The 17,135-nt window shown below is 43.1% G+C and overlaps 1 protein-coding gene and 1 non-coding gene across 2 annotated transcripts; one reads left to right on the forward strand and one right to left on the reverse strand.

Annotated features, from left to right (window-relative positions):
- Window positions 1–732: 732 nt before the first annotated feature.
- LOC123443616 (histone H4) lies at window positions 733–1,290 on the reverse strand. The gene has a single exon (XM_045120091.1). It carries the CDS (start codon window positions 1,236–1,238, stop codon window positions 927–929), a length of 312 nt encoding a protein of 103 aa, XP_044976026.1. The 5' UTR covers window positions 1,239–1,290; the 3' UTR covers window positions 733–926.
- A 1,245-nt stretch (window positions 1,291–2,535) lies between these two features.
- On the forward strand, window positions 2,536–2,608 carry TRNAA-AGC. Its single transcript has one exon. It is a non-coding gene; the product is annotated as a tRNA-Ala (tRNA).
- The last annotated feature ends 14,527 nt before the right edge of the window (window positions 2,609–17,135 follow it).

The raw sequence follows: 17,135 nt of genomic DNA on the forward strand, positions 1-17,135 counted from the left end.
ATGTTGAGCATTCTGCAATTCTATAACCATTTGACTGAACTAAAATTTTGCAGAGCAATGGGCAGTTCTACAACCATTTGACTGAACTAAAATTCTGCCATGTGCAGAGTTTTAGAACACAGATTAATATGAATGGTGGAAGAAAACATTTAAATTCAGATAACGTTTCTGCATAAACAATAATTGTGGCTATCAGGAGGATCACTCCCGGCTCCATTTTAATTGTGAAGATCATGAGCAGATATTAAGTAAAGCATTCAGACGACAAAAAGTAGTAAACAGCAAGTATTACAGAACAGAATCATGATACATCAAGGCGTCAGATATAACATCTAGGATCTAAACACAGGCTGCAACTCCTCTTCAGATAGAGACAGTGGCACACATCTTCTGATGAAGTTGAGCAAGTAGAAATTGGCCTGCGGTTGGGTAGCAGCAGTGATCTTCATTTTACACAGTATGTTCAAACAAGCACAATGTAGAGGGGAGTTGTTCAGGCTACACTGCATTAAGAAAAACAAAAAAATAGTACGAAGGCAGGCTGGAACCCCAGACACCTTTGACTTTGAACCTCCGAGCCCGCGTGGTATGAAATTTTTGAGGCGGGAATTTTGGAGCCCATTCAGTGAAAAAATCAAAACGAAAATTACTGAAAGATTCATCATCGAGGTTCTTGCTGAGAAATTTTAGAATGTACAGAAACAAGCCAGGAGGTACAGTCGGATCATGAGATGCAGTACAAATTCGAATGCATTCAGATTCATTTCTTGCAAGAACCAACAATCCCATTGCATTCAGATCCATAGCCTTCCACTAACTACACTGACCGATGGAACAACAACGCACGCATACAGAAACGAAACCATAGCACCGAACAGCAGCAGCCGCTAGCAGGGTCGACAAGAGGGGGCAGCAGCGGGCGCGGGTCAGCCGCCGAATCCGTAGAGGGTGCGTCCCTGGCGCTTGAGGGCGTAGACGACGTCCATGGCGGTGACGGTCTTGCGGCGGGCGTGCTCGGTGTAGGTGACGGCGTCGCGGATGACGTTCTCGAGGAAGATCTTGAGCACGCCGCGGGTCTCCTCGTAGATCAGCCCCGAGATGCGCTTCACGCCGCCCCGGCGAGCCAGGCGCCGGATGGCCGGCTTGGTGATGCCCTGGATGTTGTCGCGCAGCACCTTCCGGTGGCGCTTGGCGCCGCCCTTGCCAAGGCCCTTCCCTCCCTTGCCGCGACCGGACATGGCTGACGGCTTCCTCCCTTGGAGCTGACTGAGATGGAGATGGTGGCGGCGGCTGCAGGTGGGGAGGAATGGAAGGGGAATTTAACAAGGGAGGAGTGTGCAGCCTGACGTCGGATCCGTGCGGGGTTTGGACGGTCAAAGATGGCGATCCGGGAGAGAGAGGTGTGGATCGGTGACGTGGCTCTGGAATTTCGGTTTTTTTTTTCCTTAAGGCGGGCGGGAGATGAAGCAATTTTTTGGATTTTGCTGGTTTCAAGCGAGTCCCTCGTGCCATGCGTTTATTCATTATTTATTGAAAATTTTAGCACATTCGTCATCGGCCCGTTAACTTACGAGCAACACAATCACGCACATTCAATTGAAAAGAAGCGGTGTATGCCGCGGTTCTGTTCATAAATTCATCTTTAATAAAATGGACCGAATTCTGCTCCCGTTAACTCGGTTTTTTTTTTTCAGAAAATAGAGAAGGGAATCAAGCCATTTTTCTACTTGTCGGCCTTTTCATAATGGATCCTTGGCCAAAATGCAGTCCCTTGTTTTGTTTGTTGGGAGCAGCCTGGCAAATGACAAGCTCCCTTGACAAGTTGACATGTGTTCATGCAAGCAACGACCAAAGCAGATAAACCAACAGTATCCGGCCTCCACTTAACTCAATCTCTTGCCGGCGAACTGGCAGCATAGACTGTCCATGAAAATTAGGACTTGTGTAATGGCAGGGCAGGGGTGCGTGCTCGTATGCTGTCAACAAACTGTAGACACTTGAATATAAAGTGCGGATTACTCCCAAATAATATTTTGGTTTTGATATATTTATTACAGGTGCCAATATTGTTTAAATGCTTAAAAAAACGACGCGATCCTAGATAATCTAACAACTGTTAAGACATACAAACAGTCATGCATACTATGTGATGTAGACATCACCAAATTGGTAATACGACTAAAATGACATTGCAAACTAGTAACTCATATTTTATTTCTAAACCACCCACCCTGTCTTAAGTCTAAAGCCCATGTCTTAGCTAAACAATAAGCAATCCAGATGGTGTTTAATCCATTTAGGATAGAGTCCCTTGCTTGACATACGTCATGATTCAAATGATATAATATTCGCGGTCCTGTTTATCAATTTATGGAGAAGAACATTTCAAGTAAAATTTCATACATTTTCGCACACAACAGGACGCTGTTGCAACTATCTATAGAAGAACAGTGCAAGAAAAAACGAAGTTTCATGGTCAGGTATGTTAACAGCATACTCAGGGTAAATAACATTTATACTAAATTTAGTTAACATGGGGATGTAGCTCAGATGGTAGAGCGCTCGCTTAGCATGCGAGAGGTATGGGGATCGATACCCCACTTCTCCAATTTTATTTTTTGTTTTTTGCAGACCTCAATATTATTATACTGTAAAAAATATATCTCCACTTCGTCCCCTTCTCCAATTTTATTTTTTGTTTTTTGCAGACCTCAATATTATTATATTGTAAAAAATATATCTCCACTTCGTTTTGCAAACTCCAAATCTCGCCCAAACATACCCCACTTCTCCAATTTTATGTTTTGTTTTTTGCAGACCTAAATGTTATACTGTAAAAAAAATCTCACTTCGCTTTTGCAAACTCCAAATCTCCCTCAATCATGCGCAAATTCATTCTACACATAAAAGGAAAGTCAAAAGCGTGGGCGCAATATGTGTTGCAAACTAAGGCGGTGCAATGATAATCACATGGCAAGAGTAAAATGTCACCATCATAATTTTATTAACCATCCGTACAATAGAAAAAGAAAGAGCAAAATGATACATGGAGCCAGAGTTACAATATTCCAGAAAGAAAGGAAAAACTCATCTATATGTTCTGCCCTACACCAAATTTATCCGGTCAATCAATCCCACCAATGCAAAAAAGATTAAAGAAAGTTCCCATATACCCAACAAAATTTATTCGGTCAATCAATCTTGCCAATGCAAAAAATGGATTAAAAAATACTTTCCGCTAGACTCAACCAAAAACCTACGGTGACATCTACCTTCCTTCCAATAGGATTGTTTTCTGTGTCAGAAATGCAAAATAGCTACCCGACTCGATGAAGCTTGACTTTCCAAAAAATTACAAACATTATTTTAAAATATAAGATAATATCATGTTTTTTTCATCAAACATACATAATTGTGAATTATAAAATACTTGTAATGCATAATTGTTTTGTGGGCTACACATGAAACAAATATCTGGATAGTTGGACCTGTAATTTGCTATTGTGGATCGGCTTTTTAGCATAAAAATGAAGGTATTATTTCACAAAATTAAATACTATTTAACAATGGAGTAGAATATGCATGTGTGCGCGTGCATTAAATAAGCATTCAGTTTGAATTTCCCGTGAAAACCATCGTTAACACTCATCATGGGCTTTCCAATGCCCACACAGTTTTGGGCTCTTAGTTCTCACTCTCACGACCTTCGTTCATTCACTGGTCGATCGCGTGTACTCATCCACATCGAGCCTAGAGTGTATTAATGAAACAATTTTGGTCTTCATCCCAAAGGTAACAAATCCCAATGTCTTGGCCCAGTTCAGACATATCACTCTTTGCACACAAAATAACGTCAAGAGTGGTTGCAAACAGATTGAAGGTAATATTACCAGATATTATTTCTGAAGAGCAATCAACATTTGTTCCATGAAGGCTAATTATAGACAGCATTATATGTGCTTATGGATGTCTACACTTCATGAAAAGGTCTAGATCTAAAGCAAATAGCTATTGCGCCTTGAAGCTCGACATGATGAAGGCCTATGATAGGTTGAGCGGTCCTATTTGCGAGCTATCATGACAAATACTGGGTTTTGCAGATCAATAGATTAACAGAGTCATGGCCATGGTTACATATGTGTGTTTTTCAGTTTTGTTCAATGGCAAGAAGCTCGAGTCCTTCAAACCAACCAGAGGAATTCGACAGGGAGACCCAATCTCCACCTACTTAGGTCGTGTTTGGTTGAGCTACAAATTTTGTAAAAGCTGCTATGAGCTCTGAGATGTGAAAAAGCTACTGTGAACTTTCAGCATGTGGAAAAGCTGGAAGCTGTTTGGCTGAAACAACGGTGAAAACGTAAATCCGTCTATTAATTGTGTGTAATGACCCTGAACAATGAGTCAATATTTTAATGTGCAACTTGACCTAAAACAGTGTCAAAAACATTGATAGGCAATACAATGACCATTTTGCAAAGGAAAATTGTAACAAGTTAGATGATTCACGCTAACACATACGAATTCAACAACATAACACATACAATAAAATTGACCGATATCGCATATCACATATAAACATATCACCTCAATACATCATCACGATGGAGGGTGCACAACAATTCTATCAAAATTTTATCCACTTCCCATCAATACACAATAATATGATAGCAATATGCATCATCCATAATTTTTTTACCAAATTTACATCATCAATACCCAACAATATGACAGATTCATCCTATCTGTACTTGTCGGGATGGAGGGATGAGGTCATAGCTGGGCTGCCTGAGCCTTCACCGACGGTAGGGCGCGCAGCGGATGATGGCGACGACCCTTGCTGCTCCGGTCGTCCAGCAGAGATGGTGAGGCGGGGAGGCGGAAGGAGGAGCTACGTTGGCCAATGGAGAAGGGAGGATGTCGCAATGGGGAGGCGGGTGTGGGAGGCGTCGCCGGCGGCAGGGCGCACGGCGGTGAAGGGTAGCGGTTGGTCCCGTGGTCCACGCGATCTGGTGAGCCGGGGAGGTCCGACGGGGAGTGGAGGAAGGAAGAGTTGGCGATGGGGAGGCGTACACGGGAGGCGACGCCGGCGGGGCATGCAGTGGTGGAGGGCTGGTGGCGGTAAGGGCTGCGGCGCCAAACCCTAGCTGACGCTTGGGGGATTGGGGTTTGACGATTTTTTGTGTTGACGAGGGATGGTTGGCTGCTTGATGGTTCGCTCGGGACGGGAGGAATAGAACGATCCATTTTTTGACTTTCCAGTGGAAAAGGTGTGTAAATACCATGCAACATTCACGGGACAGCTAAAAGTGCATCTCTGAAGTTGGGGTTCATGTGCTTCGAAAATACACTACGGGGAAGTTGTAACTTCTACAAAATCTGCTTCTCCTTTTACCCCTTTGTTTAGCTTATTGTTTCTAAAAGCCAAAAGTTGGCTGTAAAAGTCCAACCAAACAAATCCTTATTCTTGATTGCAACAGGGGGGCTTTCGTGCCTCCTGAAATCCAGTTCTCACACATCACTAATAGGTATTAAGGTGTCTCCCACAGCTCCATCCATTAACCATAGTTTATTTGCTGATGACAACCTGCTGCTATTCAAGGCCAATTTAGAGGGAGCACCAGGACAGAGGATAAACCATGAGAAGTCTTCTATCTTCTTTAGCAAAGGGTGTCCTGATAGTGTCAGAATTGAAGTAAAAAACTCTTTAATTACATGCCCAGAATGAATCTTTGTCTCATCGTTACTTGGGTATGCCAACGAATGTTGTACACTCGAAGAATGGAACTTTCAAGTATTTGAGAGACAGAGTATAGGAGAAGATCAAAGGGTGGATGGAAAATATGTTGTCTTCCGCGGGCAAAGAGGTGTTGATAAAATCCGTCGCACAAGCTAATACTGTCTACTCCATGTCTTGCTTCAGATTACCGAAGGGCTTATGCGACAATATTTCATCCATTATCAGGCAATTTTGGTGGGGCAGCAAGCATGGCAAGAGGAAACCAATCTGGGTGGCGTGGGAAGTCATGACCATGCCAAAGCATATGAGCGGCTTAGGATTTCATGACCTGGAGATCTTCAATTTAGCCTTACTGGTGTGGCAAGCCCGACGAACAATGACGGATGTTTGTTCTCTTAGGAGCAGATTCTCAAATATGTCTATTTCCCGGATAGTTCAATACTTGAAGCTGAGCTAGGGACGCATCCATCCCATAAATGGAGGGTTATCCTAGATGGCAGGGATGTGCTGGCGCAAGGAATAATAATAAGAATTGAGGATGGAGAAACAACAGATATCTGGGCACACAATTGGATCTCGAAGGACATTTTTAAGTGGTCGATCACCTCCCTGGTGCAAGATCCGCCTACAAAAGTAGCATAGATTATTGATGCAACCACAACTTCATGGAAGGAATGATTAATATAGATTGTTTTTACACCAATTTATGTTGTGGAAATTCTCAAGATCCCTCTATGCACACGTCGGGTGGAGGACTTCTGGGCTTGGCATGAGGAACCACGTGGTACTTTTAGTGTTAGATCTACTTATCGAATGGTGGTGATGAAAAAATGAATTGGGAGGCATGGATGCATGAGTCTCAGAGTTCCTCGTTCGCTCAACATCAAAGCAAACAGTGGAGCAGGATATGACATATCAAAGTTCGATAAAAATCGGGATTTGTATGGAGGTTGGCTAGGCGATCCATGCCTACGGGGAGCTTCTAAAACGTCATCATATGTCATCGGAGGACACATGTATCTTGTGCGAGGCGACGGACACTTGGAGGCACGCTCTTTTCACATGCCCGATGTCTAGCAGTTTTTGGGCTTTGGCACCCGAACACCTGGTGCATACATTGCTTGAGCACCAGAAGGAGAGCCCGAAGGAGTGGCTTTTTGCGACACATGAAATGATGAGCAAGGAAGATTTTGTGAGGATGATCATCACTTTGTGGGCTATTTGGAGTGCAAGACGAAAGGCCATCCATGAGGAAATCTTTCAATCACTAGTACTGTTAATGGGTTCATTACTAGGTATTTGGCGAAACTCCAATTGATTTCGGCAAAATCCTCCAAAAATTGTGCTTATGAGGGCCCCAAGACCGACACTGTGGCAACCTCCCATGACGAACACCATGAAGGTAAACATCGACGCAGCCACTTCTACAAGGGGGGATATGGAGCGGTGGGGGCGATATGCAGACATGAAATCGGCAACTTCCTCGGAGCCTCTTCACTTGTTTTTAGGTACATTTCTGATCCGCAAACTCTTAAAGCTCTGGCGGTAAGTGAGGCGCTAGCCCTCTCCGATGATCTGTATTTGCTTTGTATCCATGTGGCTTCAGATTGCAAGGTTGTCATTGATGATATCCACAAGGAAAATGCATCAAGCTACGGCGCAATCATCTATGAAATACTAGATCACTCTTCGTATTGACTATGAGGACACCTTTAGTCGTGTGGCCAAAGCAGCAACTATTTGTCTTGTGCTCTCTATTGTTGTTTCCAAGGGATGGAAAATCAGACTGCTATACGTGAAGAATGTGTTTCTTCATGCTGTTGTGGAAGAAGAGGTTTACATGAAGCAACCTCTTGGGTTTGAGGATAAAGATGCACCATTCCATGTGTGCAAGCTTGATAAAGCCCTGTATGGATTAAAGCAAGCCCCTACAGCATGGTACTCTCGGTTAAGTATGGAATTGCAAGCACTTGATTTTGTTCCATCAAAGTCTGACACATCACTGTTCATCTACAACAAGCATAGAACTACCATTTTTGTTCTCATATATGTTGATGATATCATTGTCACTAGCTCTTCTAGTGAAGCACTGCCAGCATTACTACATGACCTCAGGTCAGACTTTGCTCTCAACGTTTAGGAGATTTGCACTATTTACTAGGCATTGAAGTCCAGAAACTCATCATGGTATTCATTTATCCCAAGGAATGTACATGATAGATTGTCTGATTAATCAGGATGACAGTACCAGCCATAGGAGCATTGTTGGTGCACTCCAGTATGTAACCCTCACTCGGCCTGATATTTTCTTTGGAGTTAATAATGTTTGTCAATTTCTGTAGGGGTTGTTGATTAAATCCTCGGGGTAGCTATTCCCTATGCAAAATTATTATTAGGTGATTAGCAGATTAAAACCAATGTTGGGTCCTGCCGGACAAGCCTTAACACTGCACGATTATCAAGGGGGTCCCCATAACAACCCCGAACGTGTTAGGAGCGATTAGTTATGGAATCAAACACCGGTAACCGAAACTAAGGTGGCAACAACAGAACAAATCACCCGGCAAAAGGCTAGGCCTTCCGTTATTTACCAAGTATATAGGTGTATTAATTAAATAGCAGTTTAAACATAATGATATCAAAATACTCATGTTATCACATGAGACAGCTGGCACCTACAACTTGAAAATCTACTCATTAGACGTTGAGCAAGCCTACTTAGCTAGACAACATTTGCTAGGAGAGGGGAGGTGTTTCGGTTCATGGCAAAGACACGTGGCATTATATCAAGTGGTAGGTAGCGAGCATGTATCGAAGGAAACGTGATTCTAAGCATAACAAAGCTAGATACGGTCTCAAGGTCACGGTCATCTTGCTTGTGATGTCTTCAGCTTGGAACTGCTCGTGATCTTCCTGCACGTACTCTCCAGAATCCACGTACTCGCTCTCCGTTCCCGATGCTACCCAAGATAAGATACAGCCAATGAACACCAACACAACATAATGCAACAATCAATATGATGCATGTGTGAAGAAGGAAGCATGCATCACTATACTAGTCACTTCATATGCATTAGTTGAGTTAATTGAATTCTAGACATAACCTCATATTAAGTTATCTTTACATGCATTAATATGGCAGGAACATGTGCATCACGAGAAAACGATCCAAAAACATATAAAGAACGTAGAGAACGGAGCCACGGATCAACCGGAAACTACAAAACAAGATATGGAGACCCATGGTTCAAATCAGCCACAAACACACTCCAATGGGCACTCCCTGGTGTTACCAAGTTTCCACATGATCAAGCAACTAAAATAAGTGGGGTGGTGCATGGGAACATACCACACCATCAACAATGCCCACACAAGCTTCAAATCAACTCAAACATACAATCTGTCTTCAACAGCAACATAGAGTTTGTTTACAATATTTAAAGTAGCTACAACCATCTAAATGATTCAAACAAGATATGAGGCAAAAGCCATACAGAAGCTCTTCAACCATGAAATTTAACAGGCAGCTAAACAAACATAAAATCTCACAAACTTTAGTTTTTTGCATGGGATGATTCCCAACACAGGAGCTAATTCACACAAGACAACATGGGAAGAAAATAACATCACATTCTTAGACTTAGTGAAAATCACAAAGTTTCACAAATCTATCAGATTCAGCCAAGTGTCAACTTTGGCAGGGCATAATAGGTGCATACAAATTCCTAAGAACAAAACAAAGACCCCATGTTGTAGAGGGGTTCACCCACTACCACTACATCAAGGATTCATCCTCCAAGGGTCAAGGCACCACCTAATACAAAGCACTAAACATGACATCATGACAGAAAATAACAGTTTTATGAAGTTGCTCTAAAGTGAAATCTGATTGCACCAATGGATTCTTGGTATGATTCTACCCCAAAATCATATATAATACATGGGTACTTGCATGTAACAACAAGGCACAAAGCTAGCTTGAAAAATATCACATAGAATCCTATTAGCTACAATGACTATCATCACATGTTAAAACTAGCACATATTGCATCACCTACACATGCACTGTTGGGGAACGTAGCATGGGAAACAAAAAAAATCCTACGCGCACGAAGACCTATCATGGTGATGTCCATCTACGAGAGGGGATTTCCGATCTACGTACCCTTGTAGATGGCACAGCAGAAGCGTTAGTGAACGCGGTTGATGTAGTGGAACATCCTCACGTCCCTCGATCCGCCCCGCGAACCGTCCCACGAACCGTCCCGCGATCCGTCCCACGATCTAGTGCCGAACGGACGACACCTCCGCGTTCAGCACACGTACAACTCAACGATGATCTCGGCCTTCTTGATCCATCAAGAGAGACGGAGAGGTAGATGAGTTCTCTGGCAGCATGACGGCGCTCCGGAGGTTGGTGGTGATCTAATCTCAGTAGGGCTCCGCCCGAGCTCTGCAGAAACGCGATCTAGAGGAAAAACCGTGGAGGTATGTGGTCGGGCTGCCGTGGCAAAAGTTGTCTCAAATCAGCCCTAAAACCCCACTATATATAGGAGGGAGGGAGGGGAGGAGTCAGCCTCAAAACCTAAAGGTTTGGCCGAAATTGGAGGTGGAGGAGTCCTACTCCAATCCTACTTGGAGTAGGATTCCACCTTCCCACTTGGAAACTCTTTCCACCTTGTGTTTTTTCCTTCTCAAACCTTATGGGCCTTAGTGGGAACTTATTCCAGCCCACTAGGGGCTGGTTTATATCTTCCCATAGCCCATGAGACCCCTTGGGGCGTGACACCCCTCCGGATGGTCCCCGGCACCCCTCCCGGCACTCCCAGTACACTACCGATGAGCCCGAAACTTTTCGGTAATACACGAAAACCTTCCGGTAACCAAATGAGATCATCCTATATATCAATCTTCGTTTCCGGACCATTCCAGAAACCCTCGTGACGTCTGTGATCTCATCCGGGACTCCGAACAACATTCGGTAACCAACCATATAACTTAAATACGCATAAAACAACGTCGAACCTTAAGTGTGCAGACCCTGCGGGTTCGAGAACTATGTAGACATGACCCGAGAGACTCCTCGGTCAATATCCAATAGCGGGACCTGGATGCTCATATTGGATCCTACATATTCTACGAAGATCTTATCGTTTGAACCTCAGTGCCAAGGATTCATATAATCCCGTATGTCATTCCCTTTGTCCTTCGGTATGTTACTTGCCTGAGATTCGATCGTCAGTATCCGCATAGCTATTTCAATCTCGTTTACCGGCAAGTCTCTTTACTCGTTCCGTAATACAAGATCCCGCAACTTACACTAAGTCACATTGCTTGCAAGGCTTGTGTGTGATGTTGTATTACCGAGTGGGCCCCGAGATACCTCTCCGTCACACGGAGTGACAAATCCCAGTCTTGATCCATACTAACTCAACGGACACCTTCGGAGATACCTGTAGAGCATCTTTATAGCCACCCAGTTACGTTGTGACGTTTGATACACACAAAGTATTCCTCCGGTGTCAGTGAGTTATATGATCTCATGGTCATAGGAATAAATACTTGACACGCAGAAAACAGTAGCAACAAAATGACACGATCAACATGCTACGTCTATTAGTTTGGGTCTTAGTCCATCACATGATTCTCCTAATGATGTGATCCCGTTATCAAGTGACAACACTTGCCCATGGTCAGGAAACCTTGACCATCTTTGATCAACGAGCTAGTCAACTAGAGGCTTACTAGGGACAGTGTTTTGTCTATGTATCCACACAAGTATTGTGTTTCCAATCAATACAATTATAACATGTATAATAAACGATCATCATGAACAAAGAAATATAATAATAACTAATTTATTATTGCCTCTAGGGCATATTTCCAACAGTCTCCCACTTGCACTAGAGTCAATAATCTAGTTCATATCACCATGTGATTCTAACGAATCCAACACCCATATAGTTCTGGGGTCTGATCACGTTTTGCTCGTGAGAGAGGTTTTAGTCAACAGTTCTGAAACTTTCAGATCCGTGTGTTCTTTACAAATCTTTATGTCATCTTATAGATGCTGCTACTATGTGTTATTCGGAAATACTCCAAATATCTACTCTTCTATACGAATCCGTTTCACTACTCATAGTTATTCAGATTAGTGTCAAAGCTTGCATCGACGTAACCCTTTACGACGAACTTTTTTAACCACCTCCATAATCGAGAAAAATTCCTTAGTCCATCAGTTACTAAGGATAAATTTTGACTGCTGCTAGTGATTCAATCATGGATCACTCTCTGTACCTCTCAACAGACTTTGAGTCAAGGCACACATCAGGTGCGGTACCCAACATGGCATACTTCAGATTCTACGGCCAAGGCATAGAAAACGACCTTCGTCTATTCTCTTTATTCTGCCGGGGTCGGGTTTTGAGTCTTACTCAAATTCACACCTCACAACGCAACCAAGAACTCCTTCTTTGCTGATCTATTTTGAACTCCTTCAGAAACTTGTCAAGGCATGCATCTTGTTGAAACTTCTATTAAGCGCTTTCGATCTATCTCCATAGATCTTTGATGCTCAATGTTCAAGTAGCACAATCCAGGCATTCCTTTGAAAACTCCTTTCAAACAACCTTGTATGCTTTACAGAAATTCTACATTACTTCTGATCCACAATATGTCAACCACATATACTTATCAGAAATTCGATAGTGCTCCCACTCACTTCTTTGGAAATACAAGTTTCTCATAAACCTTGTACAAACCCAAAATCTTTGATCATCTCATCAAAGTGTATATTCCAACTCCGAGATGCTTGCACCAGTCCATTGAAGGATCGCTGGAGCTTGCATACTTGCTAGTATCTTTAGGATCGACAAAACCTCCTGGTTGTATCACATACAATGTTTGCTCAAGGAAACCGTCGAGGAAACAATGTTTTGACATCCTATGTGCAATATTTCATAAATAATGCAGAAACTACTAACATAATTCTAACAGACTTTTAGCATCGCTACGAGTGAGAAAGTCTCATCATAGTCAACTTTTTGATCTTGTCGGAAACATCTTTGCGACAAGTTGAGCTTTTCTTAATAGTGACTTATCACCATCATCGTCTGTTTTCCTTTTAAAGATCCATCTTTACTCAACAGTCCTATGACCATCAAGTAGTTCTTCCAAAGTCTACACTTTGTTTTCATACATGGATCCTCTCTCGAATTTCATGGCTTCCAGCCATTTGTCGGAATCCGGACCCACCATTGCTTTCTCCATAACTCGTAGGTTCACTGTTGCTCAACAACATGACCTCCAAGACAGGGTTACCGTACCACTCTGCAGTAGTACGCGACCTTGTCAACCTACGAGGCTTGTAGTAACTTGATCCGATGCTCGATGATCACCATCATCAGCTTTCACTTCAATTGGTGTAGGCGCCACAGGAACAACTTCCTGCGCCCTGCTACACACTGGTTGAAGTGATGGTTCAATAACCTCATCAAGTTCTACCACCCTCCTACTCAATTCTTTCGAGAGAAACCTTTCCTCGAGAAAGGATCCGTTTCTAGAAACAAACACTTTGCTTTCGGATCTGAGATAGGAGATGTACCCAACTGTTTTGGATATCCTATGAAGATGCATTTATCCGCTTTGGGTTCGAGCTTATCAGACTGAAACTTTTTCACATAAGTGTCGAAGCCCCAAACTTTCAAGAAACGACAATTTAGATTTATCTAAACCTCAGTCTATATTGTGTCATCTCAACGGAAATACGCGGTGCCCTATTTAAAGTGAATGCGGTTGTCTCTAATGCATAACCCATAAACGATAGTGGTAATTCGATAAGAGACATCATAGCATGCACCATACCAAATAGTGCGTGGCTATGACGTTCAGACACATCATCACACTATGATGTTCCAGGTGGCATTAACTGCGAAACAATTTCCACAATGTCTTAACTGCGTACCAAAACTCGTAACTCAGATATTCATTTCTATGATCATATCGTAGACAGTTTATCCTCTTGTTACGACGAACTTCACTCCTGAAACATAATTGAACCTTTCAATATTTCAGACTTGTGATTCATTAAGTAAATACTCTTGTATCTGCTCAAATCGTCATTGAAGTAAGAACATAATGATATCCACTGCATGCCTCAGCACCCATTGGACTGCATACATCAAAATGTATCACTTCCAACAAGTTACTATCTTGTTTCATCTCAATGAAAACAAGGCCTTGCTCATGTGGTATGATTTGCATGTCACTAGTGATTCAAAATCAAGTGAGTATAAAGATCCATCAGCATGGAGCCTCTTCATGCAATTTATACCAACATGACTCAAGCGGCAGTGCCACAAGTAAGTGGTACTATCATCATTACCTCGTATCTTTTGGCACCAATATCATGAACATGTGTAACACTACGATCGAGATTCAATAAACCATTGAAGGTGATTATTCAAGCAAATAGAGTAACCATTATTCTCTCTAAATGAATAATCGTATTGCAATAAACACGATCCAATCATGTTCATGCTTAACGCGAGCACCAAATAACAATTATTTAGGTTTAACACCAATCCTGATGGTAGAGGGAGTGTGCGACGTTTGATCATATCAACCTTGGAAACACTTCCAACACGTATCGTCACCTCGCCTTTAGCTAATCTCCGTTTATGCCCTAGCTTTCATTTCGTATTACTAATCACTTAACAACCGAACCGGTATCCAATACCCTCGTGCTACTAGGAGTACTAGTAAAGTACACATCAACATCATGTATATCAAATATACTTCTTTCGACTTTTGCCAGCCTTCTTATCTACCAAGTATCTAGAGTTGCTCCGCCTCAGTGACCGTTCCCCTCATAACAGAAGCACTTAGTCCCGGGCTTGGGTTTAATCTGGGGTCTCTTCATTAGTGCAGCAACTGCTTTGCCGTTTCACGAAGTATCCCTTCTAGCCCTTGCCTTTATCGAAACTTAGTGGTTTTACTAACCATCAACTATTGATGCTCCTTCTTGATTTCTACTTTCGCAGTGTCAAACATCACGAATCGCTCAAGGATCATTGTATCTATCCTTGATATGTTATAGTTCATCACGAAGCTCTCACAGCTTGGTGGCAGTGACTTTGGAGAACCATCACTATCTTATCTGGAAGATCAACTCCCACTTGATTCAAGCGATTGTCGTACTCAGATAATCTGAGCACACGCTCAATGATTGAGCTTTTCTCCTCTACTTCGTGGACAAAGAATCTTGTCGGAGGTCTCATACCTCTTAACAAGGGCACAAGCATGAAATCACAATTTCATCTCTTTAGAACATCTCTTATGTTCCGTGACGTTTCAAAATGTCTTCGGCGCCTTGCTTCTAAGCCATTAAGTATTTTGTACTGAACTATCGTGTAGTCATCAGAAACGTGTATGTCGGATGTTCACAACATCTACAGACGACGCTCGAGGTGCAGCACACCGAGTGGTGCATTAAGGACATAACCCTTCTGCGCAGCAACGAGGACAATCCTCGGCTTTACAGACTTAGTCTGGAAAGTTTGCTACTATCAACTTTCAACTAAATTTTCTCTAGGAACATATAAAAACAGTAGAGCTATAGCGCAAGCTACATCGTAATTCGCAAAGACCATTAGACTATATTCATGACAATTAGTTCAATTAATCATATTACTTAAGAACTCCCACTCAAAAAGTACATCTCTCTAGTCATTTGAGTGGTACATGATCAAAATCCACTATCTCAAGTCCGATCATCACGTGAGTCGAGAATAGTTTCAGTGGTAAGCATCTCTATGCTAATCATATCAACTATATGATTCATGCTCGACCTTTCGGTCTCATGTGTTCCGAGGCCATGTCTGCACATGCTAGGCTCGTCAAGCTTAACCCGAGTGTTCCGCGTGTGCAACTGTTTTGCACCCGTTGTATGTGAACGTTGAGTCTATCACACCTGATCATCACGTGGTGTCTCGAAATGAAGAACCGTCGCAACGGTGCACAGTCGGGGAGAACACAATTTCGTCTTGAAGTTTTAGTGAGAGATCACCTCATAATGCTACCGTCGTTCTAAGCAAGATAAGGTGCATAAAGCATTAACATCACATGCAATTCATAAGTGACATGATATGGCCATCATCATGTGCTTCTTGATCGCCATCACCAAAGCACCGACACGATCTTCTTGTCACCGGCGTCACACCATGATCTCCATCAACGTGTCGCCATCGGGGTTGTCGTGCTACTCATGCTATTACTACTAAAGCTACGTCCTAGCAATATAGTAAACGCATCTGCAAGCACAAATGTTAGTTTAAAGACAACCCTATGGCTCCTGCCGGATGCCGTACCATCGACGTGCAAGTCGATATTAACTATTACAACATGATCATCTCATGCATCCAATATATCACATCACATCGTTGGCCATATCGCGTCACAAGCATATCCTGCAAAAACAAGTTAGACGTCCTCTAATTGTTGTTGCATGTTTTACGTGGTGACCATGGGTATCTAGTAGGATCGCATCTTACTTACGCAAACACCACAACAGAGATATATGAATTGATATTTAACCTCATCCAAGGACCTCGGTCAAATCCGATTCAACTAAAGTTGGAGAAACCGACACTCGCCGGTCATCTATGAGCAACGGAGTTACTCGTAGCGATGAAACCAGTCTCTCGTAAGCGTACGAGTAATGTCGGTCCGAGCCGCTTCGATCCAAGAATACCGCGGAATCAAGAAAAGACTAAGGAGGGCAGCAAAACGCACATCACCGCCCACAAAAACTTTTGTGTTCTACTCGAGAAGACATCTACGCATGAACCTAGCTCATGATGCCACTGTTGGGGAATGTAGCACGGGAAACAAAAATTTTCCTACGCGCACGAAGACCTATCATGGTGATGTCCATCTACGAGAGGGGATTTCCGATATACGTACCCTTGTAGATCGCACAGCAGAAGCGTTAGTGAACGCGGTTGATGTAGTGGAACGTCCTCACGTCCCTCGATCCGCCCTGTGAACCGTCCCACGAACTGTCCCGTGATCTGTCCCACGATCTAGTGCCGAACGGACGGCACCTCCGCGTTCAGCACACGTACAGCTCGATGTTGATCTCGGCCTTCTTGATCCAGCAAGAGAGACGGAGAGGTAGATGATTTCTTTGGCAGTGTGACGGCGCTCCGGAGGTTGCTGGTGATCTAATCTCAGCAGGGCTCCGCCCGAGCTCCGCAGAAACGCGATCTAGAGGAAAAACCATGGAGGTATGTGGTCGGGCTGCCGTGGCAAAAGTTGTCTCAAATCAGCCCTAAAACCCCACTATATATAGGAGGGAGGGAGGGGAGGAGTCAGCCTCAAAATCTAAAGGTTTGGCCGA

The sequence above is a fragment of the Hordeum vulgare genome, chromosome 1H (genome assembly GCF_904849725.1).
Source record: "Hordeum vulgare subsp. vulgare chromosome 1H, MorexV3_pseudomolecules_assembly, whole genome shotgun sequence".
NCBI classification, from domain to species: domain Eukaryota; kingdom Viridiplantae; phylum Streptophyta; class Magnoliopsida; order Poales; family Poaceae; genus Hordeum; species Hordeum vulgare.

What these genes read in the sequence shown, in the direction of transcription:
- LOC123443616 (XM_045120091.1), bottom strand. Translation starts at nt 1,238, where the DNA reads ATGTCCGGTCGCGGCAAGGGAGGGAAGGGCCTTGGCAAGGGCGGCGCC.